Below are 27341 nucleotides of genomic sequence, written 5' to 3'. Positions count from 1 at the left end.
GAAACCCCTTACAGACAGCAGCGGATTTGAACCCATGTCACTGGTGCCGCGATAGGATTACCCTAACTGTGCCGCCCCAGTTCTAGATGCATTAACGTGAATTCACTTTTCTCCAGGAACATGTTGGGTAGCATTGAAACTAATCACACTCTTTTCTCTGGTACATTGTAGGTTTCAAAGGCATCAGCTGACCTGATGGCTTACTGCGATGCTCACCTCAGGGATGACCCACTCATTGCCCCACTGCCTGCTTCAGAGAACCCCTTCAGGGAGAAGAAGTTTTTCTGTGTCATCCTCTGACAACGTCCAAGAAAGAGGGCTGAGAGGTGGGGTATACTATGTCCAAACAGAAGACTGGTTGTTGGGAGTCACATGTGCATGCTGTAATCACTGCACCTATTTAGAGGAATAACCGTTACTAAGTGTTTTATGTTGATCATGATTTTGATGGCACAGCATTGTGTCAGTTACACAATCACAAGATAATTTTTTATGAATTTAGATGACTTTTTCTAACTAGATCCTTGTGTTTTGTATATTTAATATAAAATGTTAAAGCACAATTCATTGGTGGCAACAGGTAAGAGTGGATTTGCAGAGAAGTTGAGTATAAGCATTCTATTTTTAATGACTATACATACCTAGTGAGAGAAACTGAATTTACCCAATCTCAACAGTACTGAAGTTCCATGTAAAGGGCCAAATACTAAGAAATGTTTATTGTGAAACTAACCTGAATAAGAAACAAAAATAACTTGTTTTTATAGAAAATTATCTTTTGCTGTCTCAATACAGATCTAACAATATCCTGATTGATCTGACAATAGTTTTGAATAGCTTCCTTATTTCAAAATTCAAAGTAAATTTATTAATGACTTACATGTATATTACTGGGTACTATCTTGAGATTGATTTCCTATATCTAAAAACATTGCCAGGTTTAATAGCTTAATTGGTGATATTTTCAAACAGTTTGGGGCTTGAATCTATTTTCCAAGATCCCAGCTGTACTGAACATGGAACTTGCAGCACAGAAACAGTTGTACTTTGGTGCATATGCTGCACATGAGATGTTTGCACTCATCTTCATCTCACCCTGTTAACAAACCCTTCTGTTGCTTTGTTGCTCCTTTTGAATGTGCTGATAGATGCCACATTTCACAGTTCCCTGAGTGAACGGGAGAAGAAGAGGGAATTCCCTACTGGACTCACTAGTAACTTTCTTGTATTAATATCCTCAATATTTGGTCTCCACTGTAAGTAGAAACAACTTCCACGTTCTGAAAGACAGTCCTCTTTGCAGAAAACAGCACAAGTTTTTCTCTGTATTTAAAGAGACTGCATACTTGAAGAATGAGAGCCATTTTTTGAACCAAGCAATCTTGAGCAAGGTTCCTTACATAATGGATTGTGGGCTATTTATTAAGTGAAGATTAGTGAGTTTGGGATATCCCCAAGTAGCAGAGTGCAGCAAAATTGCTCTCCTTTATTTCAGAGAAGTGATTTATGATGACTTCTGCCTATTCTTTTTTAAAGTAAGCTGTGAAGGACATGGAATGGGAGCCTTGTGAAATGGGAAGTGAGGGTGTCATTGCCAATTAACTGGAATCTGGCAACTTGCACTCATTTCTCAATCATGGGATTCTAGGGCACCACTTACTATTGGACAGGCATTTTACTTACTCTCAAATGGTGGTTGTCCATCGTATCCAACAATGAAAGGAAACCTGAGTGGGAAAGTTTTTAGAGTGGGAAAGTTTTTAGAGTGAAAAAGCTGCTGCATTGGGGCAGTTCTGCTTTCTCAACCTCAGAGGTTTGGGTTTAGTGGTATGAAAAAGCAGCACAAATTGGGGTTAGTGTCTGACCATGACCATGACATCTTCTGTGCCTTGTCATGCCCTTTGCTGTCCTTGGAATGTTAAATGTTGCAGTACCTCCATTCTGGCTGTTAGATCTCATCCGCCCAGTCCACCAGAGCTGACTTTGCATGCTGGGACAGGCATGTCCCTAATTCTCATTGGCTTTTAACATGGATTTAATTGGTTATTAAAATCTGAAATATATATTATAATTGATATTTAAATATGCAAATGATGGGATTCTGAGGTGCACCAAGTTTCTAATGGATCAATATTTGTAAAGAACTAGTCAAATTCTGTATAAAAATGGCAATTTTTCTGTTCAGACTTCAGAACAGGGTGATGACAGAGACTGTGCTGTTCCCCTTGTGCACAAGTAAATAAAATGTAATTGAGGAATTAATGCAGATTGTCAGAATCCAGTTAATTGGCAATGACGGGAAGCTTGAAAGCTCAGAAATGGTGAACTCAGTACTCAGTCATCACAGTTTTAATCAATTAAAATATCTTCAATGTATATTTAACATGAAATACAATAATAAGAATTTAACATGAATGCGAGTTATTGTGTTGATCAGAACATTATGGAGCAGTTCCTCCTAGGAAGGATGCTGGCAACTAAGATTGTTCATCATATAGGAGGTTTTCTGGACTGCTGAGTGCAGTGCAAAGAATCGAAAATGCACCAAACACATTTCCAGATGAAATAACCACTCGATTGATTTTGTGTGGTGGCTGCTGTTGGTATCTGTAATATCCCCTGAACTGAGGAGACATTAGAATCATTTATCACATCCATACAATGGATGTTCAAGAGTGCAGCTTTGCAAACTTTAGCTAAACACACAGGAAAGCAGGTTTTGTTACTTACCACAAAAAAAAGCCATTTATGTTTCCAAAGCTGAACAGAAAGAGGTTGCATTCTTGATGCTATAAACACAATGGAGAAGGCAAAGATTCAAGATTGTTGATTGTCATTCTTCAGCACACGAGTTTAAAGGAAGACAAAATGATTGTTCATTGACAAAAATATTTGCCGTATCATAATCCCAAACTAGATCTTGGATGGGTAAGAACGGATTAGGATAAGTAACAAAAGTTTGTCAATAGGTTTCAAAGTGAGTCATGAATGAAGAAAGACAGTTGAAGGAATTCCAGAGTTCCGAATCTACAGGGCTCTGGAGATCAGCTTAAAACAAGAAGTTGAAGGCAAGGCTTTACACTGAAAGTGATAACCAGCTGGAAATGGGTCAGAGTAAGGATCTGGTCAGCTAAGGAGCGACTAGATGCTTCAAAAGGAATATAGACAGGCTGGTATTTAGCAGGCAGAAGTGTAAAAGCCCATGAGACTGCCTTCAACAGAACTGGTCTTGTGATGTTGGTTTCATCTAAAATGAATAGGAATACATCAAACGTATGATAATAGCCAAAAATGTACATCTTTCAATTCAGCACAATTGCACTGTAAATCTGAATGTCAAATATAAATTGATTAAAAATTAATTCCAGTGTTTAACTTTTGATGTGGTGATTGTGCACTCTGGGTAACCATGTTTCCAAGTTCAGCACTTAGTAATCCTCACATAACAAAAAAATCAATCAACATTGGTTTTCCCCCCCCCTTTGATTTATTTCCATTTTATTTTACCTTATTTCTTTTAACTTTTTAAATGTTTTTGAAAATATGCTAAAGGGGAAATGTAGTTTGCCAAAGCTATCAGATGTTCCCATAATAAGGGAGAGATCAGCCGTTATTTATCAATCATGTCATGTTACTTTGCTTTTCATGTTCAAAACCAGAGGCAGACTTGGAACAAGCATCTTGGTACAAAGAGTTTTTTGAATGAAAAAAAAACAAAATGTCAATAAATAGTTGCCAACTTTCCAGGATTGCCCTGGAGTCTCCAGGAGTAAAAGATTAATCCCTTCAACAGCGCCAGTGAGCAATATCCAGGGGAAAAAGAATTGCAGTCCATTGAAAAAAAATTTAAAAAGAAAATTATGGGAACTCATTAGTTTTAAAAGTATTAGAGATGGCAGAGGGCTAGATTGCTTGCAAGGATGAGACAGTTGTAGGTAGATATTCCGTGAATTTTTCAGGAGTAAGTCTGACTATAGTTGGTAAGCCCTGGTAGCAAAAACCTTGCAATGTGTAGGCATTAATGTTTTGTTCATGTTTGAGGGGAGAAAAACAACTACCTTAATATCATTCTTTAACTACTTGTAGAAAACAATTTTAACTAATGACTTTCTAGAAAGGGGGGATATCTTTAGTTTATCAAAGTTTCTTGATCACAAGGTTCTCACAGATGCAGAAGGTAAGTTGGCTGTGTACCCCATTATTCTGATTCATTAATAAATGATTCCATGCCTTTTGCTCATTAGTCCATCCCAGTCCTAAGCACTATATACAGAATAATTTTCAGAGATCTGTCCTAAAATTGTTCTAATAGAGCTACCACCCTATGGTCCCACTTCCATCAGTTTATACTTTCCATTCTATTAACAATTGTGTACCTCTATATGGGCTCACAACTCAGGGGCCGTTCTTCCAGTCTGAATGACACAAAATTTCTCATGTTTATTCATATCTCCGATATATGCTCTAATAATTTTAGTTTTATGCAGTTATGGGGAGAATGTACTGACATGTCCTTAACAGACTGTGGCAAGAATTGAATCTGGGCTTCTGTAAGAGAGCATTACACTAACACTATGATCCAGTGCTGCTCCTACACTACCACATCGGAATTAGTCTCCTGGCCCTTCTCTACACATTTGAATTCTTGAATGTACTTGGTTACCAAAAATGTGGTCTGTTTAGGAGTACAGTCGGCCCTCCTTATCCGCGGATTCCGCATGCGCAGATTCAACCAACCGTGGATCGGGAAAACCTGGAAGTTCTCTCTCCAGCACTCGTTGTTTGAGCATGTACAGACTATTTTTTCTTGTCATTTTTCCCTAAACAATACAGTATAACAACTATTTACATAGCATTTACATTGTATTAGGTATTATAAGTAATCTAGAAATGACTTAAAAGTACAGGCAGTCGGAACAGGTACATCTGATATTATTTAGCGACAGTTAGTCAAACGTTTTTCTTAGTATATAGTACATATTTTACCTTCCTATGCATATAAAACACTTAAGAAACATACGTATTTCAATAATTAAACCACTGCGTTGCTTAGTAATAATTGTAGCTTTCATCGGGGCAGGGCCTTTCACATGCTCTCATTAAAATTGTTCCGATCATTGACTGACGTAGCCTAACGCTTTTCCAATGACCAATGGCATTTCACCTCTTTCCGATCGCTTTATTAATTCCACCTTATTTTCAATCGCGATCATGATTATTTTCATGAACAGAAACCCTGTGGATTCAGAGCTGCACCGGGTCCTAATGTCCACCGCATTGAGACATGTTAAATAAAGTCCGGGGTTCCGCTGGGTCCTAAAGACCACTGCACTGAGCCAGGTTAAATAAGGGACTTGAGCATCCGCATTTTTTGGTATCCGCGGGGGGTCCCAGAACCAATCCCCCGCCGTTAAGGAGGGCTGACTATACTCTCTTCAGAAATGAAGATTGCATGTGAAATACCAATCTGCTGGGTGATCTTAACATCACATGAATGAGAAATGACTGAGATAATGCTAAAACTTCGCAAATTTCTCTTTTTAACAGTTTACCAGTAATTATGTATTAAAACAAGTGATAAAACATGTTAACACTTGCTTTAACATCCCAGACTATGTCATTACTCCTGTAGTATATTTAAAAACTAACTTTGAAATCTGTTAGATACTAGGTTCAGTACATTTGTAATGATATGTCATTTCATCCCTCATTATAAGAAATATTACTCATGGAAAGCACATTTATTTTCCTTTGCCAGTTTTCCCTCCCAGAAATACAGTAGCCGTCTGATACATCGCTCCTTGTAACAAACCTGTTGTAAGAACCATCAAAATATCTCTTCAAATTTCTTGCTAATCATAGACACACAATTTGTATAGCAGTTCATACACTCAGTACGAGTATGGTTGGAGTTAATGATGAGATCCACAAATGACCACGTGAAGGAGGGCATAGCTTGATCATGATTGTGGCATTCCTACACCAAGGAGACATCAGACATTAGCGTGACACTATTTCAGATTGGGATATTGGAGTTCGGAGTTCAATTCTAGTGTCCTGTAAGAAAGTTTGTATGTTCTTCACATGTGGGCGAGAGTTTCCTTTGGGTGCTCCAGTTTCCTCCCACACACCAAAGACAGTTAGTTAATGATCATTGTAAATTGTCCCATGATTAGGCTAGGGTTAAATCGATGGGTCGATGGGAGGGTCAAAGGCCTGTTCTGTGCTGTATCTATAAATTAATTAACTAATTAATCAATTGGTGTTTCTGACAGACGAATATTTGCTTTTGGAGTGGAAAATTAATGAATTGGGATCTTGATTTTATACTAAAACATCTTGATAGCAGAGATCAGAATTTTGGGAGATACAGGCAAAGGAGATAATATGCATCACATCCAAAAGATACAGCACAGTGCAGCAGAAATAGAGGGGGTTGAACTGGGGAGTGGAATTGAGCCCATATGGATAAGGATCAGAAAGTGTAATCCCTAATCACAAGCAAAATGGGAATCCAGAGTAACACACACAAAATTCTGGAGGGGAATAAACAGTCAACATCTTGGACTGAGACCCTTCATTAGAACCGCTAATCGGGAAGATGCCTGAATAAGAAGGTGGGAGGGGGGAGAACAAGCTGGCAGGTCAAAATATTGTAAAGTAATTTGCTGCAATTGATCAAGTAAAACAAAATCTGGCATTGGGGTAAAACAAACCTGCCGTGTTTTGCGATAATGCGTAGAAAGCCGTGAGGAATGTGCTGAGTCTGCTGCCCTTTGTTTACTTTGAAAACTACTAAGAACACTGATATATGAAAGAACATTTTGAAGGAAAAAAATTCAAACTTTGTGTCAATCCTTGTGTCCTACTTCCTGGGAGAAAAGCACAAAGATTCTTCTTATGGTCTTTTAATTCTTTTCCAACACATGGCACTCACATGGGAAGCAACTGAAACTTGCTGCACCGTTGCATGATAAAACTATTGTAATTCACCTCAACCTGTTAAGTTTAACATTGCATCTCCGAGAAATTTGAATGAAAATTAAGTCCAAACCTTAGTTTGTTACACTATGAGTCAGATACGCAAATCGATTGGTCATTTCCTGTTTGGTGATTAGTACAGATTATGAAGCAATTAAAGAGATATTCAGTTATCAAACATGTCTGGGGCTTATTTTTTCTTCTTTGTGAATGGAACATGCATTACACTCCTTTCCTAATACCAGATCACCTCAAAGCTCTTCATAGCCAATGAAATACTTTTTTTTGTTGTAACTAAGAAGCTAGAGCATGGCTATAATGGCCGAACCCTATTTGAGCAGACCATGTGTGACAGGTTCAGTTTGGGTTGGATGTGCATTCTGATAAAAACAAATGAATTTGGATCAGGTCATGCAGTGCTGGCCCAACTATGTACTTTATCCAAGACAGCATCAACAGTCACAGAGCACTACAGCACAGAAACAGGCTCTTTGGCCCATCTAGTCCATGCTGAATTAGATTAGTCCCATTGACACCCACCTGGATCAAAGTCCTCAATACCCCTCCCATCCATGTATTATCCAAATTTCTCCCAAGTGTTTCAATTGAGCACGCATCCACCACTTGATTTAAAGGTGGATTCAGATAAACTGGGCACATTTAAGAGACGCTTAGGTACATGAATGAGTGTTGCCGTGTGGCCAAGTGGTTAAGGCGTTCGTCTAGTTATCTGAAGGTTGCTAATTCGAGCCTTGGCTGAGGCTGCGTGTGTGTCCCTGAGCAAGGTACTTAACCACACATAGCTCTGTGATGACACTGGTGCCAAGCTGTATGCATCCTAGTGCCCTTCCCTTGGACAAAATTGGTGGTGTGGAGAGGGGAGACTTGCAGCTTGGGGAACTGCCGGTCTTCCATAAAAAAAAACCTTGCCCAGGCTTGCGCCCTGGAAACTTTCCAAGGCGCAAATCCATGGTCTATCGAGACTAATGGAGACCTACACTACACAAGAATGAAAGAAAAATGGAAGGCTATGTGGGAGGGAAGGTTAGATTGATTTTGGAGTATGTTAAAAGTTCGGCACGACATCATGGGCTGAGGGGTCTGCACTGCTGTACTGTTTTATGTTCTTTCTTCAGTAGAACATTTGCATTTTTGAAATGCTTGAGAAATAATCAGCTCTAAAATAGCAGAAAATGCTGGAAATACTCAACATGACATGCAATATCTATGGAGAAATTTCAGGCTGATGACTAGATGGAGTACAGGATGAAGTGGACAACTCAGATTTGAAAGAGGGTCAGAGCTACTGAATCAACCAGATTTATCATCTCTGACATATGCCATAAAATTTCTTGTTTGAACATAATATTTATACCATGTAAGAATTATAAATACTGGATTATGGGTCAGATTTTAATTTTATACCAGAGCAGAAACACAAAAACCAGTTCACACAAAACAAAGGCCTAAGGATGTGGATTACACCTTCAAGTGTCTTAACTAGGACACGAGCATGGGATCTTCTAATTCAGGGATTCACAGATAATTTTAGAAAGGATCTTCTTTCTGACTTATACACTCAATAGCAGGACAATCTGATCCCTACCTATAAACACAGCCAACGTTCCTACATTTGACTGCATAATCACTAAAATAGAAACAGAAGATGCTGGATATGCAGAATCTGTGGAGAAAAAAATTTGAGGCTGATGACTTTAGTGTTGATGCACCAAGTGGTGTACAGGATGAAATGGACAGGTCAGATTTGAAAAAAAATGTCAGTGCTATTGAATCAGAAACAGATCTTTTATTGCGAAATTTGTTGTTCTGTGGCAGCAGTACAGTGAAATACATAAATACTAGTGACAATAAGAAATATATAAATAATAAAATACGTAGTAGCAAAAAAAACCAGCAAAATACCTTGGTAGTGTTCATGGACTGTTTAGAAATCTAATGACAGAGGGGAAGCAGCTGAGTGTGGGTCTTCAGGCTCCTGTACCTCCTTGATGGTAGCGATGAGTTGTCCTGGATGGTGAGAGTTCTAATTCATGGATGCTGGCTTCTTGTCATCAATGGTAGGGAGGCTGGTGTCCGTGATGGAGCTGGTTGCATTTACAACCCTCAGCAGTTTTTTCCAGTCCTGGGCATCAGAATGCAAGGTCAAGAATATGCAGGTATGAATGCATGCCATTAAACACAGTTTTCAAAATGAAACAGGAAAAAGGATCCAACAACATCTGAACATGTTGAATATACACATAATACAGGGGATTCAAAATGGCAAAGGTAGGATTTCAGGTGGAATTCACACAAAATATTAGAACTCGAGGTACTTACTGAGGTAAGAAAATGGCTGTGGAAAAGAATTTTGGTCCACAACTTGTTGAAAACAAAGGATTGAGAAACTATGGAGTACTAATAAGGTAAAAGAATTAAACCAAAACTCTTATCAGAGAGAGGAGTAGACCATTCTCAGAGAATCCATTCCTACAAGGCAGCAACTATGGATTTTATTCCATAACCACTATTTTATAAACTAATTAAGAATAATTATAAAGAATAAATATTCAAGTTTGCTAATGACTCCACTGTTGTATGTCAAAACAAAGTTGGTGACAAATAAGCATATGGGGAGAGATTGAAAACCTGGCTGAGTGGTGCCACAACAATAACCTCTCACTCAATGTCAGGAAGACCAAGGAGCCGATTAATGACTTCAGGAGGAGGAAACAGGACATCCATGAGCCAGTCCTCATCGGCAGATCAAAGTTGGAGAGGGTCTCTACTACTCACTGCTGCCATCAGGAAGAAGGTACAGGAGCCTCAGAACTCACACATCCAGTTTCAGGAACAGTTATTACTCCTCAAACATCAAGCTCTTGAACCAAAGGTAATAACTTCACTTGCCCTATCATTGAAATGTTCCCACAACCTATGAACTCACTTTCAAGGACTCTTCACTGTAGTCTTTTACACACTGATTGAACGCCCAAGTTTGTGCAATCTTTCAGTGATCTTATTAACCATATAACCATATAACAATCACAGCACGGAAACAGGCCATTCCGGCCCTCCTAGTCCGTGCCGAACTCTTAATCTCACCTAGTCCCACCTACCCGCACTCAGCCCATAACCCTCCACTCCTTTCCTGTCCATATACCTATCCAATTTTACCTTAAATGACACAACTGAACTGGCCTCTACTACTTCTACAGGAAGCTCATTCCACACAGCTATCACTCTCTGAGTAAAGAAATACCCCCTCGTGTTTCCCTTAAACTTTTGCCCCCTAACTCTCAAATCATGTCCTCTCATTTGAATCTCCCCTACTCTCAATGGAAACAGCCTATTCACGTCAACTCTATCTATCCCTCTCAACATTTTAAATACCTCGATCAAATCCCCCCTCAACCTTCTACGCTCCAATGAATAGAGACCTAACTTGTTCAACCTTTCTCTGTAACTTAAGTGCTGAAACCCAGGTAACATCCTAGTAAATCGTCTCTGCACTCTCTCTAATTTATTGATATCTTTCCTATAATTCGGTGACCAGAACTGTACACAATATTCCAAATTTGGCCTTACCAATGCCTTGTACAATTTTAACATTACATCCCAACTTCTGTACTCAATGCTCTGATTTATAAAGGCCAACATTCCAAAAGCCTTCTTCACCACCCTATCTACATGAGACTCCACCTTCAGGGAACTATGCACTGTTATTCCTAGATCTCTCTGTTCCACTGCATTCCTCAATGCCCTACCATTTACCCTGTATGTTCTATTTGGATTATTCCTGCCAAAATGTAGAACCTCACACTTCTCAGCATTAAACTCCATCTGCCAACGTTCAGCCCATTCTTCTAACCGGCATAAATCTCCCTGCAAGCTTTGAAAACCCACCTCATTATCCACAACACCTCCTACCTTAGTATCATCAGCATACTTACTAATCCAATTTACCACCCCATCATCCAGATCATTTATGTATATTACAAACAACATTGGGCCCAAAACAGATCCCTGAGGCACCCCGCTAGTCACCGGCCTCCATCCCGATAAACAATTATCCACCACTACTCTCTGGCATCTCCCATCTAGCCACTGTTGAATCCATTTTATTACTCCAGCATTAATACCTAACGACTGAACCTTCTTAACTAACCTTCCATGTGGAACTTTGTCAAAGGCCTTGCTGAAGTCCATATAGACTACATCCACTGCCTTCCCCTCATCAACATTCCTCGTAACTACTTCAAAAAATTCAATAAGGTTTGTCAAACATGACCTTCCACGCACAAATCCATGCTGGCTACTCCTAATCAGATCCTGTCTATCCAGATAATTATAAATACTATCTCTAAGAATACTTTCCATTAATTTACCCACCACTGATGTCAAACTGACAGGTCTATAATTGCCAGGCTTACTTCTAGAACCCTTTTTAAACAATGGAACCACATGAGCAATACGCCAATCCTCCGGCACAATCCCCGTTTCTAATGACATCTGAAAGATCTCCGTCAGAGCTCCTGCTATCTCTACACAAACTTCCCTCAAGGTCCTGGGGAATATCCGGTCAGGACCCGGAGATTTATCCACTTTTAAATTTCTTAAAAGCGCCAGTACTTCCACCTCTTTAATTGTCATAGGTTCCATAACTTCCTTACTTGTTTCCCACACCTTACACCATTCAATATCCTTCTCCTTAGTGAATACCAAAGAGAAGAAATCGTTCAAAATCTCTCCCATCTCCCTCGGCTCCACACATAGCTGACCACCCTGATTCTCTAAGGGACCAATTTTATCCCTCACTATCCTCTTGCTTTTAATATAACTGTAGAAGCCTTTTGGATTTACTTCCACCTTATTTGCCAAACCAAACTCGTAACTTCTTTTAGCTTTTCTAATCTCTTTCTTAAGTTTCCTTTTACATTCTTTATATTCCTCGAGCAATTCCTTTACTCCATGCTGCCTATATCTATTGTAGACATCCCTCTTTTTTCGAACCAAGTTTCTAATATCCCTTGAAAACCATGGCGCTTTCAAACCTTTAACCTTTCCTTTCAACCGACCAGGAACATAAAGATTCTGTACCCTCATAATTTCACCCTTAAATGACCTCCATTTCTCTATTACATCCTTCCCATAAAACAACTTGACCCAATCCACTCTCTCTAAATCCCTGCGCATCTCCTCAAAGTTAGCCTTTCTCCAATCAAAAATCTCAACTCTAGGTCCAGTCCTGTCCTTCTCCATAATTATATTGAAGCTAATGCTATTGTGATCACTGGACCCGAAGTGCTCCCCAACACATACATCTGTCAGCTGACCTATCGCATTCCCTAACAGGAGATCCAACACTGCCCCATCTCTAGTCGGTACTTCTATGTATTGTTGCAAAAAACTATCCTGCACACATTTCACAAACTCTAAACCATCCAGCCCTTTTACAGAATGAGCTTCCCAATCTATGTGTGGAAAATTAAAATCTCCCACAATCACCACCTTGTGTTTACTACAAATATCTGCTATCTCCTTACACATTTGCTCTTCCAACTCACGCTCCCCATTAGGTGGCCTATAATCCACTCCTATCAGTTTTGCTACACCTTTCCCATTCCTCAATTCCACCCAAATAATCTCCCTAGAGGAGCTCTGTAATCTATCCTTCCAAAGCACCGCCATAAGATTTTCTCGGACAAGCAATGCAACACCTCCTCCTCTGGCCCCTCCTACTCTATCACACCTGAAGCAACTAAATCCAGGAATATTTAGTTGCCAATCACACCCTTCCTGCAACCATGTTTCACTAATAGCTACAACATTATAATTCCAGGTATCAATCCACACTTTAAGCTCATCCACCTTTCTTACAATGCTCCTAGCATTAAAATAGATACATTTAAGATACTCTCCACCTCCTCCTCTCTTTTCATCCCTAGCAATGCATTCAAATTTATTATCCTTTTCTTTCTTCTCCCCTACAACTTCGGGCTGAGCGCATCCCTTCTCCATCACCTGCCTTTCCTCCCTCACACACTGTCTACTTACTTGCTCTACTGGTGAACTAACCTCCTCTCTCATAGTTTCCTCAAATTGATTTCCGCCCCCCCATCTTACTAGTTTAAAGTCTGCCCTGTAGCCCTAGCAAACCTCCCCGCTAGGATATTGGTCCCCCCAGGATTCAAGTGTAACCCGTCCTTCTTGAACAGGTCACGCCTGCCCCAGAAGAGGTCCCAATGATCCAGAAACTTGAATCCCTGCCCCCTGCTCCAATCCCTCAACCTCGCATTCATCCTCCACCTAATTCCATTCCTACTCTCATTGTCACGTGGCACAGGCAGTAATCCTGAGATTACTACCTTTGCGGTCCTTCTTCTTAACTGCCTTCCTAACTCCCTATACTCTCGTTTCAGGACCTCTTCCCCTTTCCTACCTATGTCACTGGTACCTACATGTACCACGACCTCTGGCTCCTCACCCTCCCACTTCAGGATATCTTGGACGCGATCAGAAACATCCCGGACCCTGGCACCAGGGAGGCAAACTACCATCCGGGACTCCCGATCACCTCCACGGAACCGCCTGTCTGAACCCCTGACTATCGAGTCCTCTATTACTATGGTCCTCTTTCTTCTATCCCTACCCTACTGAGCTACAGGGCCGTCCTCTGTGCCGGAGGCCCGGCCACTGTCACTTCCTCCAGGTAGGCTGTCCCCCCCAACAGTACTCAAACATGAGTACTTATTGTCAAGGGGTACAGCCACTGGGGTACTCTCTAGTACCTGCCCCTTCCCCTTCCTGACCGTGACCCACCTATCTGCCTCCCGTGGCCCCGGAGTGACCACCTGCCTGTAACTCCTCTCTATCACCTCCTCACTCTCCCTGAACAGGCGAAGGTCATCGAGCTGCAGCTCGATAATATATAATAATATAATAATTATTATAGTAATTATTCTATTATGGATTTACTGAGTATGCCCCTGAGAAAATGAATCTCAGGGTTAGATATGGTAACATATGTACAGTACTTTGATAATAAATTTACTTTGAACTTTGATTACTGAATGTTTATTTTTGCTTCATGTTGCGCCAAAACTACTAATACATGTAAATGTATATGGCGAATAAAGTTGATCCTTGAATTCAAGGGTAATCAAAATGTGTAAATAAATCAGGAGCTGTTGGAAAACCTTCAATAAAATCAAAAGAACGCTGGGAATTCTCAGATCAGTCAGAGGAACAAAGTTAACGTCACGGCTCCACAACACTGCAGCAATACTTTCCTTAGTTTTGTTTCTGTTCAAACGTTTATTCATCTAAAATATTAACTTAGCTTCCAGCATCTGCTGCCGAGATTTACAGTATAAAGAAACTACAACTCCCAGAACCCACCGCGCAGAACACGGCTGCGCACAACTTGCGATAAGTAGGCCCCCTGCGCTATCAGTGGTAAGAGAAAGCAGTGACTGCACTGTTGGTGGACAACGGGCAAGTGGAGCCGTTGGAAACGGTGCTTATATGACAATCAATGCGGAGCGTGGCTGTGCTGGCGGCGACCTGTTTTTGTGCCCTCGCCATTACCGTTCACTTCGGCCTGCGGCTCGACTCCATGCGCGGCCACTTCTTCCAGTGGCGAGGTAATGGTGCATTTAACCGTCACTGAACTGCTCGGTCGGGCGCCGGGAGTGGGGGTGGGGGGGAGGTGACGTCGTCTGCTGGCGGCTGGGGGAGGGGTGGAGTGTGACGTCACTACTCGGCTGGAGGGGTTGCGTGACGTCAGCCCAATCAGCCCTGCATCTCATCTGTCGGGGTGGTGATCCTTTCCTCCCTTGAGAACTTTCGCTCCATCTGCCGCTGTGGCAAGGATTTCCCTGTGTCTTCCCATATGAATTCCACTTTCCATAACCACGCTGCCACACAAGAGGTTCTGCAGATGATGGAAACCTTCAGCTGGAGGAACTCTGCAGGTCAGGCAGCATCCATGAAGGGAAATTAACACTTCGGGACAAGACCCTGAGATCATAGAACTATATAACACAGTATAAACCCTTCGGCCCACGATGTTGTGCCAAACTTTTAACCTACTCCAAGACACCAGACTCAAAAATAGTTAACTTTCCCCAAGTAGTAAGGCTGCTTACACCTCCACCCACCTCATCACCACTATATAATTTCCTGCCAGTCACCTTATGTGCAGATGCTCCTGTGCCTAGCGTCATGTTATGGATGTTGTTGTAATGTGAGTATTATTAAAAGTAAGTTAATACTAATCAGGAAGCTGTTGGTAGCAAGAGGCGGGATCCGGGGTTGGCGGGGTCTTTACTTCCGCTCTTTTTACTCCCGGTATGCATTGTATATAGTTCCTCCACCCATGCCACACGAGGTACCTGGAAGCCTCTGTATTGTAAATATCATTTGCCGTCCCAGATAAAGATGCTCTTTTGGCCATCAAGTTGTCGAGTGGTCTTTTTGTAAAGTAGAAGTTACTTTAAATAAATTAAGTTACTTTAGATAAAATCAATCTACGTGTATAAATTATTTTCTGCATTCATATTTATTGTGTTTTTTGTGCCATGTCGGATCTGGAGAAACAATTACTTCATTCTCCTTTACACTTGTGTACTGGAAATGACATTAAACAATCTTGAATTACTTTTATGCTTAACTCCCATATTAACCTTTAATTATGCCCTCATTGCTGCCCTGGGAAAAAGACTGTCCATTCTATGCCTCTGATCATCCTATACACTTCTGTCACATCACCTCTCACCTTCCTTCACTCCAAAGAGAAAAGCCCTAGCTCACTCAGCCTTTCCTCATAAGACATCATCTCTAATCCAGGCAGCATCCTGCTCAATCTTCTGTGCACCTTTGCTTAAGTTGTCACTTCTTTCCAGAAACTAGAACTGAACTCAACACTCCATGTGTGGAGTACTCCAGAGTTTTAAAGAGCTGCAGCTATAATAAATCAGCCATGATGGAACACTCAATGGGCCAAATAGCCTAATTCTGCTCCTATCTCATGTTCTTGCAGCTCTTGAACTTAATCACCATATTAACTTTGAGGGATCTATGGACGTGGTCCCTAAGATCCTTCTGTTCCTCCACACTGCTATAAATTCTGCAATTAACCCTGTGCTCTATCTTCAACTTTGACTTTCCACAGTGCATTACATTACACTTTTGCAAATTGAATGTCATCTGTCACTTCTCAGCCCGTTCTACAAGTTATCAATGTCCTTTTGTAATCTATGGCAACCTTCTACACTATCCACAACACCCCCAGCAGTTCATGCTGCCTGACCTGCTGAGTTCCTCCAGAATTGTGTGCTTTGCCATTCCCACACTGACATGTCTGTCCAGGGGCACTTGTACTGGCACGTTGAGGCTAGGTGCAGAATGGAGGACCAACACCTCATATTCTGCCTTGGTAGTCTCCAAACTGACGGCATCAGCATCGATTCCTTTACCTTCCATCAGTTCTACCCACCCTTTCTTTGTTCCTTTACCCCTTCCCTCCCCTCACAACCTGCCCATCATCCATAACTTCCTCTCTCTGAGGCCCAATGTCTGTGAGAGCACTTGACCAGGCCCCGGACTGCAGGTTGCAGGCCTGGAGATGGCCTGTCCTGGGTCCTGGCTTTGTGCTGTTCGGCTGAACAAGGTGGGCATGCTATGTTGGCACCGAAATGTGTGGTGATGCTGCCCCAACACATCCTTGGATGTGTTGGTTGTTAATGCAACCAATGCATCTCACTGTATGTTTTGATGTGCACGTGATAAATCTGTAACTGAAGGTGGCAGCAGTGGTGGATAAGGCATATGCGATGCCCACCCTCATTAGATGGGCATAGAGTGCCAGGACAGGCATGTTATGGTACAGCTTGTAAAGCTTTAGTTATGTCACACTATAAGAAGGATGTGATAATAAATTTACTTTGAACTTTTGAATGTTTATAGGTTGACGGATAGATGGGTTTGGAGAAATGGAGGGGAGTTGAGGCCACTGGCAGGGTGGGGTTGACAAGCCTGATGCTCCTGCTCCTATTCCCTTGTGTCCTTGTACATAGGTAAGCCTTATCTGAGGACTGAAGCTCAGTGACTGAATTTGCAACATCTTTGGTCGTGAGTGGTGACAGTGAAGAGTTTTCTGTTTGTCATATTGAATAGCTTCATGCAAGTGGGAAGTTTATTGGAAGTGTGGTGCAACAGGGTGACAGGAAGGACTGAGGAGAAATGCTGAGAATTGTCCACCATCTCAGTCTGAGGACCACAGTTTTGCTTACTGTCAGTTCGTTGACATCTGCTGGACAAGAATTTGAGCACAGTCAAATTTTAGAAAGTTGCTCCATTTTCCTTCTCAGTTGAGGAAGTCAAAGGTGTTAGTGAGATCAAAAAATGGCCATGTTCCTTCCAGCATTTCTCTTGGAGACATTGTCTACTTTGCCTCGAGGTGGGTAGGATCCACACTGTGACTCGGGGAGCAGAAACAAGCTGGTTGAGAAGAACTTGACGATGACTTGCCCTATAGCAGACAGCAGGGATACCAAATTAGGAAGAGCTTGCACTGTTTAATAGCTTGCAGGAATGGTGCCTTTGAGATACTAAATCGAGACGTAAAGATCCCTTGACACTATCAAAGAAGATGGGTGTATTCAAAGTTGTATGAGATCGTTGAACGCTCAATTCCTCAGTTACCTCATTGTGGTCTTATTGTCTACTTGTGATGTACTTCAACTGTAAACGTTACTGCTACACTATATTCTGCATTCTGTTACTATTGTCCCTTTGTACTACCTCGATGTACTTACATTTTGAAGTGATAAGTATGGATGGTATGCAAAACAAAGTTTTTCACTGTACCTTGCTACATGTGACAATAATAAAGCAATTGCCAATTGGCCGTAGTGTTTTGTAATAAACTGCAGTCATGAAAGGTACAACACAATTGAAATTTGTTCTACTTTAACGAGATGTTGGCTTTCTTTATTGCAGAGTGGACAACAGACCAGTACGATCTTGTGATTGGGATACTGTCAGCTCGTCACCATCGTGACTTGCGGAATGCACTCCGGAAGACTTGGCTGGGCCACATACCAGAACTGAACCACCGGTGAGTGTGTTTGACCAAGCACAGCAGTTTTCAAAAATAAAGAGATTAGATTAGCTTTATTTGGCACATGTACAGTGGAATGCATCGTTTTGCATCAACGAAGACTGAGGATGTGTTGAGAGCAGCCCACAAGAGTTCCCATGCCTCCAGCACCATCAAAGCATGTCCACCTCACTAATCCTAACCTGTCTGTCTTTGAAATGTGGGGGCCTGGAAGAAAGCCATATGGTCATGAGGGGAACGTACAGATTCCTTACAGACGGAGGTGGGAATTCAAGTTCAAGTTTAATTGTCATTCAACCATACCCATGTAAACAGCTAAACGAACCAGAGCACTGTACATACAGCCACACACAGCACATATAGTTATGATAGCACATACAGTCACAAAATAATATTTAGCACAAGTCCCTGAGTGGCATGGCCTGAAGATTGATATTGCATGGAATGTTGTCCTGGAGCCACGTTTCTGCAAGAACAAGTACAAAGCAGTACCTTATCTCGCTCCAGTACAGATAAACGGATTAATCTAGGATTGGTGTGACTGGATGGTAGGATGGTCGCTGTGGATTCAGTGGGCTGAAGGGGCTGTTTCTTTGTTGTAGCTCTCTGTGATACAGATGCTTTGATGGTGAAATGCTTCTTCTTAGTGTAACAGTTAAAAACTTACTCACAACTTGGGGGTGACACAGTAGCATAACACTATTAACAGTGCTAGTGACCCGGGTTCAATTCGCTGCTATCGGTAAGGAGTTTATACGTTCTTTCTGTGACTGCATAAGTTTCCTCTGGGTGTTCCTGTTTCTTCCCATATCCCGAAGATGTATGAGTTAGTAAGTTAATTGGTCACATGGATGTAATTAGGTGGCTTGGACTTGTTAGGCTGGAAGGGCCTGTTACTATGCTGCATCTCTACATACAATAAAATAGAAATAAATAAAATGTTTCCACTACAGACTGCAAGCCCATTGAAGACTGGGCTAATATCCACACAGTGATGACATCATGATGTTTATATGATGGGTTTTTACATTCTCACACTACATCTGTCCATTAACTAAATATATTTTGTGATTGCATCCAGATTATGGTTTGTTTCAAAGACTCAACTCTGACACTGGCAGCTTGGGTTAGAAATTTTAATCAACTTTTTGGTCAATTGCTGTATCACGGCGAGTTATTCGTTCTTGCTGTGGGCTCTTGATTACAGGTGCTGATGAAATTCAAATTCTTGTCTTTTTTTGTCTATGGCAGTGTCCTTGCAAAATTCATAATCGGTACTTATGGCTGTGACATACCCGATGAGGACCGGGAGGACCCTTACTCCTGTCAGCTGCTCAACTTTACAGACCCAGGTCAGGCTCACTGAATGCTGTTTACATCTACGTTTTCATGTACCTGACCAATAAAAGGCTTCCTGTGCACATGCAGCAAAAAAATCTAAATTAAAAGCTGAGAGAGTGTTTACATTTTATGTTGACATCCTTCCAGAAACAACTGGAGATGTAATCATGTTTTAAACAAATGCAGAGGCAGAGGAGGGTGAAGTCTAGACAGTTTAAAGAAAGAAATGTTGGTGGGACATGTAAAAGGACAAAAAGCATGGACTTTCATCAGCTCAGGAGATATTTCCTCCACTGTCCCAACCATCCACAGCCTGCTCCACCTCAGGTCCACGGCCATAGTTGTCTTTAATGCCTCATTGTTTCAGTGTGTCTGGACCCTTTAGTTTGTTCCCATTTGTCAATTCTGTGAGGTTTGCTGCTTGACTTTACAACATGCAGGTTGTAGGAGCTGAGTATTTTATTGTCATCTGTATTGTATTTGTGTTGTGCATCCTCACTCTGGGTTAAGGTAATTTATCACGTGGGTTTGGGCACAGGTTAGCGAGCGGTGTGTGGCATTGGGTGGTGTTTAAAAATAAATGAATATAGTCACCTGTTCACCTGTTAGGCAGCTTAGAGAGGGGGTGAGTAGGGAGCGCATATTTTTCGTTGACCATTTGTCCTTGTTTAAATTTGATGCAATTTTGCATGAATGATGGAAGAGTTGAATGATTTTTTTGTTGGTTTGTAACAAAGGATCAAACGTACAATTTTGAGTTGTATTTCAGTTAGTTGGAAGTACGGTATACAGTGTGATGCTCCCTCACCTAGCCTCTTGACGAAGTAGTTTGTCTTCAAGTAGTTACCACATTTTGTCAATGAAATATTTTTTATGCCAAACGAACACCAGTGTATGGCAAAGCCATCAGCACGACTACTTCACATATCATTTCACATTCTGGATGAAGAAGATTGTTTGGACCTTTTGATGGAAAAAGAATTCCAACACAAAGGAATGCAAAGAAAGGTCTGAGATGATTACCATCACAAAACTGAAAAGGTACGTAAGCAACATCAGCAACTGAAGCAGCAGACCTACCTTTGCCCTTGTGTTGTGATTCATGCTGTGTATTTGTGGATTGAACACTGTTTGAGTGCACAGTGCAGTCTGTCCTTTGGGAACTGTTGCTCCATCATTTGCTGTTTGCCTGATGATTCGTTGTTCTGTTTTACTGGAGTGCTCAAAGCCCTGGTTGTGTGGCTTGCAAAGATCATGAGTGCCAAAATATTGCCCTGCTTGCTGACATTTGAATTGGTTTGGTTGATGCACTGTGGAGGCACAGATTGTTTGTTGTTGCCTGTGTTGATTGAACAGAGTATTGCTGGTGCATTTCGTGAATGAGTGGATCAAAGGATGGGACTGACATCAGTGGCTCTGAAATGGAGGCTGACAAGAGAGAAGTTAAACTTACTACACAAGCTTTGGTGAATAAAATTGAAGGTCTTCAAAAGGAGCCTAAAACAAAAGGAGTCTAAAAAAAAAGATGATGGGTTTAATAGCATTAATTAAGGATCTTATGAAAAATAAAGCAAATGCCTCACAGGTGCTATCTCAATTTGAGAACTTGACTAATCTTTGTGAAGCTACATCACACAGTGATTCCTTTACTTTCCAAGGATTAACAGGAAAAAACAAAATGATGGATCACAAGCATTGATAAACACAACAGTACATTCAAAGAGGATGTGAAACAATAGTTGGCACAAACATTTCACAATGATGGTCATGTTCAGTATGATGCTGCTGAAGACGTGCCTCATTTTCCAAGAGACGATGTTTCTCAAGTTCCAATGCATGTTATGACTCCAGGTATAACATACAAGTTGATGTAAAACCAAATGACAGTGTGTTAAATGTTGAAAGCAGAAGGACTAGCTTATGGAGCTCTGCTGCAGGAAGAAAATCTATCTCCGCCACCTCCTCTGCATGCATTGAAACAGAGGCTGATTTAGCCGTATTAACGGCACGTCAATAATTATTGAAAGACAAATATGCACTGGAAGAGCAAGAGGAGGAGCTTCAGCTGGAGGAAGAAAATGCTGTAAATTTGGCTGATGTTAGTGTGCTAAGGGCTTCAAGTGTGTTGAGTGCTATAAGTGCTGCAACTGGACGGTCCAACGGCATGAATTCCTATACTGAAAAGGCCCAAAGAGAGACAAAGTCACCCTATGTCAATGCTGTTTCATTTGTTCCTCAAGTGTCTGGGAAACGTGAACAAGAGGTAGGTCAGGGTGTTTACTCTCAGCCTGCACTAATGAGGCACTCTGAACCCATGTCATATCCGACAGCTCAGAGTGTTTATGGGGACATTCTCTTGCAGCATGAAAGCACTCGTTTCAGACGATAGAGATCAAAACAGTATTTTCAATATTATGAGGAAACAAAATTAAATGGCATAGCAGCAGCTTTCATCTTTGCCTGAAAGAGAGATTCTCATCTTTGACTGTGATCCGTTGCAGTATCACTTACTCGTGAATCCATGATGGTGACGAATCAGTGTACAGGAGGGAGACCGAAAATCTGGCTGAGTGGTGTCATAATAACAACCTCTCACTCAATGTCAGCAAGACCAAGGGGCTGATTGTAGACTTCAGGAGAGGCAGTCCTCGTCGGAGGATCAGAGGTGGAGAGGATTAGCAACTTTTAAGTTTCTGAGTGTTACTATTTCAGAGTGTAATTGCAAGAAAAATACACAGTGCCTCTACTTCCTTAGGAGTTTGTGGAGCTACAGCATGACATCTAAAACTTTGACAAACTTCTCTAGGTGTGTAGTAAAGAGTGTATTGACTGACTGGCATCACAGCTTGATCTGAAAACACCAATGCCTTTGAATGGAAAATCCTACAAAAAGTAGTAGATTTGGCGCAGTACATCATTGGTAAAGCCCTCCCAACCACTGAGCACATCGACATGAAACACTGTCATAGGAAACAACATCCATCATCAGAGATCCCCACCACCCAGGTCATGCTCTCTTCTTGCTGCTGCCATCAGGTAGAAGGTACAAGAGCCTCAGGACTCACACAACCAGGTTCAAGAATAGTTACTATCCCACAACTAACAGGCTCTTGAACCTCAACTTTACTTGCCCCGTCATTGACATGTTCCCACAACCAATGATCTCACTTTCAATGACACGCGATCTCATTATCTCACGTTCTTGTTATTTATTGCTATTTAGTTATATTTGCATTTGCACAGTTAGTTGTCTTCTGCGCTCTAGCTGATCTTTCATTGATCCTGTTATAGTCAGTATTCTATAGATTTCCTGAGTATGGCCACACGAAAATGAATGTCAGGGTATGTACTTTATGTACTTTAACAACAGTGTTGAAAGCAAGACTGACAGCTATAGTGACTGCCTCTATTTCCTTTAACTGTACACAAGGGGTCACTAGGGAATGTGATAGAAGTTGCCAGCATGATCATAGGAGAGGATATGTCAAGGCTAAGGCTTTACTACAGGAACGTTTTGGTAGTGAACAGAAAGTTGGGTTTGACTGTGAATAGACCACTGAAAGGAGACCACAGTAATGGGAGAAACTGTACACACCCAGAGCCGGCATTTAACAGGATCTCAGTTTCGAACAGATTAGATTTGGCAGTGGCAGTTCAAGGTAGATTTCTTGAATGCAGTCATTCAAGCCATCTGGTTTGTCAAGAGAATACCACATGTTCATGGAGATGGTTGTAAATTCTGTAAAACTGGTGGACAGCCACTACCAGATTGGTTTACCTTTGAGAAAGAAGGAAGTTAGCGTGCTGAATAATCGGAAGATTGCTGAACAGCATGCTCTAAGTCGAAGGAGGAGGTTTAAGAGGGATTTGTCATTTTACACAGCTTTCATGAAGGATGTCATTTCCAAAGGTTTGTTCGCACTCTTTCAGCATGAGGATCTGGAGCACAGTGGTGGACAAGTCTGATATATTCCATATCATGGTGTTTATCACCCCAGAAAAGGGAAACTGTGTTGTGTTTGACTGTGGAGAGACATTTCAGGGAACATCACTTAATGCTCAGCTTTAAGGGACCAGGCCTTACTAGCTCACTGACTGGAATCAAAACCAGATTCAGAAAAGAGCCAGTGGTGATCATGTTAGATATTGAATCAATGTTTCATCAGGTTGAAGTACCAATGGAAGATGCAGATCTGCTGATTTTTTTTCTCTGGTGGCCTGATGGTGACTCAGCCAGTGGACTTTAGAATGGTGATACATGTCTTTGGAGCAACTTCATCAGTGAGCTGTGCCAACCTTGCCCTTTGGAAATGCGCAGAAGACAATGAAGAAGAGTTCAGCTATCTGGATAGGCTTCTAATCAAGATCTGTCTTCTACACGATGCAGAGGTTTGAGAAACTCCAGCTACAGCTCTAGAAGCTTCACTTATTTGGTTGTTTGACTTAATGACTTTGACTTGACTTATTGAACTGACAGAAAGTGGTGGAAAGATCTCTCTGTACTGGGCTAAATGCCTGTAACCTCTGGCGGCAAAGAGAGGGAGTGAGTAGGGAGTGCATACCTTTCGTTGAGCGCTCGTCCTAGTTTGCATTTGATCCAATTTTACAAAAAATACGGAAGAGTTGAATGATTTTATTGTTGGTTTGTAATAAAAGATTAAGTGTAGTTTATCGATTTGAATTCAGATAGTTGCAAGCATTGCAAACAGTCCGATACTCCCTCACTTAGCCTCTCGCCAACTTGTAGTTTGTCTTCAAGTAGTTGCTACATACAGTGGTATGCAAAAGTTTGGGCACCCCTGATCACAATTTCTGTTATTCTGAATAGTTAAGTGAGTAGAAGATGAACTGATTCCAAAAGTCATAAAGTTAAAGATGAAACATTCTTTTCAACATTTTAACCAAGATTTGTGTATTATTTTTGTTTTGTACAATTTTAGAGTGAAAAAAAGGAAAGGAGCACCATGCAAAAGTTTGGGCACCCCAAGAGATTTGAGCTCTCAGATAATTAAGGTCTCAGACCTTAATTAGCTTGTTAGGGCTATGTTGTGTTCACAGTCATTGTTAGGAAAGGCCAGGTGATGCAAATTTCAAAGCTTTATAAATACTCTGACTCTTCAAACTTTGTCCCAACAATCAGCAGCCATGGGTTCCTCTAAGCAGCTGCCTAGCACTCTGAAAATTAAAATAAATGATGCCCACAAAACAGGAGAAGGCTATAAGAAGATAGCAAAGTGTTTTCAAGTAGCTGTTTCCTCAGTTCGTAATGTAATTAAGAAATGGCAGTTAACAGGAACGGTGGAGGTCAAGGTGAGCTCTGGAAGACCAAGAGAACTTTCTGAGAGAACTGCTTGTAGGATTGCTAGAAAGGCAAATCAAAACCCCCGTTTGACTGCAAAAGACCTTCAGGAAGATTTAGCAGACTCTGGAGTGGTGGTTCACTGTTCTACTGTGCAGCAACATCTGCACAAATACGACTTTTGTGGAAGAGTCATCAGAAGAAAACCTTTTCTGCCTCCTCACCACAAAATTCAGCATCAGAAGTTTGCAAAGGAACATCTAAACAAGCCTGATGCATTTTGGAAACAAGCCCTGTGGACTGATGAAGTTAAAATAGAACTTTGGGCCGCAATGAGCAAAGTTATGTTTGGAGAAAAAAGGGTTCAGAATTTCATGAAAAGGACACCTCTCAAACTATTAAGCACGGGGGTAGATTGATCATACTTTGGGCCTGTGTTGCAGCCAGTGGCACGGGAAACATTTCACTGGTAGAGGGAAGAATGAATTCAATTAAATACCAACAAATTCTGGAAGCAAACATCACACTGTTAAAAAAAAAGCTGAAGATGAAAAGAGGATGGAAGCTGAAGGTTTTGCCGTGGTCCTTACAGTCCCCTGACCTAAATAAATATCATTGAAAATCTGTGGATAGACCTCAAAAGAGCAGTGCATGCAAGACGGCCCAAGAATCTCACAGAACTAGAAGCCTTTTGCAAGAAAGAATGGGAGAAAATCCCCCAGACAAGAATTGAAAGACTCTTCACTGGTTACAGAAAGTGTTTACAAGCTGTGATACTTGCCAAAGGGGGTGTTACTAAGTACTGACCATGCAGGGTGCCCAAACTTTTGCTTCGGGCCTTTTTCCCTTTTTGTTATTTTGAAACTGTAAAAGATAGAAATAAAAAAGCAATCTTGCTTACAATATTAAAGAAATGTGTCATCTTTAACTTTATGCCTTTTGGAAATCAGGTCATCTTTTACTCACTTAGCTATTCACGGTAACAGAAATTTTGACCGGGGTGCCCAAACTTTTGCATGCCACTGTATGTAGGTAATAAGGTAAGATTTTAAGATTAGCTTTATTTGTCACACGTACATCAAAACATCAAAACTTGCAATGAAATGCTCAATTTCGCATGTGTCTTTTGTGTCAACGACCAACGCAGTCCGAACGCGTGTTGGGGGCAGCCCACAAGGGTCACCAAGCTTCTGATGCCCACAACTTACTAACCTGTATGTCTTTGGGACATGGGAGGAAACCCAGACAGTTACAGGAAGAATGTATTTACAGACAGTGGTGGAATTGAGCCTGGATCAGTGGCGCTGTGAATGTTATGCAAACCGCAGTGTTACTGTGCCACTTCCATTGGCTTTTGAGCATCCTGAGCTTGTGGAAGGCACGATAGCGTAGTGATTTTTCTCTCTTTCTACAGTTATAGGGCAGGAGATTGAAGCTGTCAGCCAGTCTGGAAGTCCGGCCTTGACGATGCTTGGTAGCAAGGCTTCGAAGATTGACTTCCGAGTTCTCCATCCCATTGTTATTACGAGGCTGGGTGTGTTCCACGATCAGAGAGAAGCAGCCTTCCACCAGAACGTCACCGTGCGGCTTTACCAGACTACCCTGGAGGTAAGTTTCACATTTGTTTGCTGCTTCCTGTTGACAATTCCTCCCTGTAGCCCAGATGCCACTCGACCTACTGACTTCCTCCAGCAGATCACTTGCATCAGGGAACAGGCAGCATCTGTGGAGGGACGTGAAGCATGAGGGCTAGTGGTCTCCTAGGTACACTTGACGGCATAACCAGTGTTTGAGGCCCTGTCATCAGTGAGTCCCGGTTCTCATTCAGGGTCCTCATTCGCAGTCTTTGGTGAGTCCGGGGGTCGGTCCTGAAGGTCACAGGTCGATCTGAAGTCCAGATGTCTGGTACTCCTGGGTCTCAGAGTCTCTGTGAGCCAACTGGGGAAGATCCTGGGGCTGGAGGATTGTGTATGTGCATGTCTGGGCGGATAGGAAGGATGAATCTGAATTGTATTTTTCCCTCCAGTGGAAAAGTTCAGCACAGTGATTGCTTGTGTCCATCTCCTTGCCATCTGCCGCCCTCTTCCCTGCTTCAGCTTGTCTGCAGTTAATACCCTCATCATGGCCTTGTTACCTGGTCAGTCCCCCATCTCGCAACTCTCTCCACATAGTTCTGCTGCCCCTATCCTGTCCCAATCACTCATCACCCTTCTGTTTGCTTACATCACTGGCTCCCTCTGGCAATGCCACACGTAAAAGTCTCATCCTAGTAAAATGCTGCTGTCGTGGCACTGTTCTTGATCCCTGTATGTTCAGCTGCTTGACCCCAAGCTCAGGAATTTCCTCTCTAAACCTGCACTCTCCTCAATACTTAGACTGAACTGGATCGAACCTCTGCTAATATCTCCTATGTGATTCAGATCGGAAGACGTATCAATACTTTCAAAGCACGTTCACTTTGAATGAGGAATAAGCACAGTGGCAAAACTTGATCACTATTGGTTTATTCATTCATGAGTCAGATTTATTATCACTGACTTATCTGAGGTAAAATCTTAAGCATGGGATTCTGCAGATGCTGGAAATCTTGAGGAA

General features: G+C 41.6%; 2 protein-coding genes and 1 long non-coding RNA gene across 9 annotated transcripts in view; 2 read left to right on the top strand and 1 right to left on the bottom strand.

Moving 5' to 3' along the window:
• The window catches only part of LOC140733386 (guanine nucleotide-binding protein G(I)/G(S)/G(O) subunit gamma-4), a 29875-nt gene extending 26500 nt beyond the window's left edge, over positions 1-3375 (top strand). For all 4 annotated transcript variants that reach the window (XM_073056652.1, XM_073056655.1, XM_073056654.1 and 1 more), the window contains one exon: positions 172-3375. In XM_073056652.1, coding sequence (XP_072912753.1) covers positions 172-300 — 129 coding nt within the window. In that variant the 3' untranslated portion in view covers positions 301-3375. The remainder of the gene's footprint in view (positions 1-171) is intronic.
• Positions 1-14667, bottom strand: part of LOC140733387 (uncharacterized) — a 31032-nt gene extending 16365 nt beyond the window's left edge. The window contains exons 1-2 of the long non-coding RNA XR_012100274.1: positions 14572-14667; positions 8905-9124 (exon numbers count right to left, since the gene is read on the bottom strand). This is a non-coding gene — a long non-coding RNA (uncharacterized lncRNA). The remainder of the gene's footprint in view (positions 1-8904; positions 9125-14571) is intronic.
• The window catches only part of b3galnt2 (beta-1,3-N-acetylgalactosaminyltransferase 2), a 58588-nt gene continuing 45654 nt past the window's right edge, over positions 14408-27341 (top strand). For all 4 annotated transcript variants that reach the window (XM_073056639.1, XM_073056638.1, XM_073056640.1 and 1 more), the window contains exons 1-4: positions 14408-14627; positions 17986-18103; positions 19358-19458; positions 26161-26354. In XM_073056639.1, the coding sequence (XP_072912740.1) occupies positions 14519-14627; positions 17986-18103; positions 19358-19458; positions 26161-26354 (522 nt within the window). In that variant the 5' untranslated portion in view covers positions 14408-14518. The remainder of the gene's footprint in view (positions 14628-17985; positions 18104-19357; positions 19459-26160; positions 26355-27341) is intronic.

This window comes from Hemitrygon akajei, chromosome 9 (genome assembly GCF_048418815.1).
Source record: "Hemitrygon akajei chromosome 9, sHemAka1.3, whole genome shotgun sequence".
In the NCBI taxonomy this organism is placed as follows: domain Eukaryota; kingdom Metazoa; phylum Chordata; class Chondrichthyes; order Myliobatiformes; family Dasyatidae; genus Hemitrygon; species Hemitrygon akajei.
Note: the sequence above shows the minus strand (reverse complement) of the source record. Positions and strands in the feature narration are given on the sequence as shown.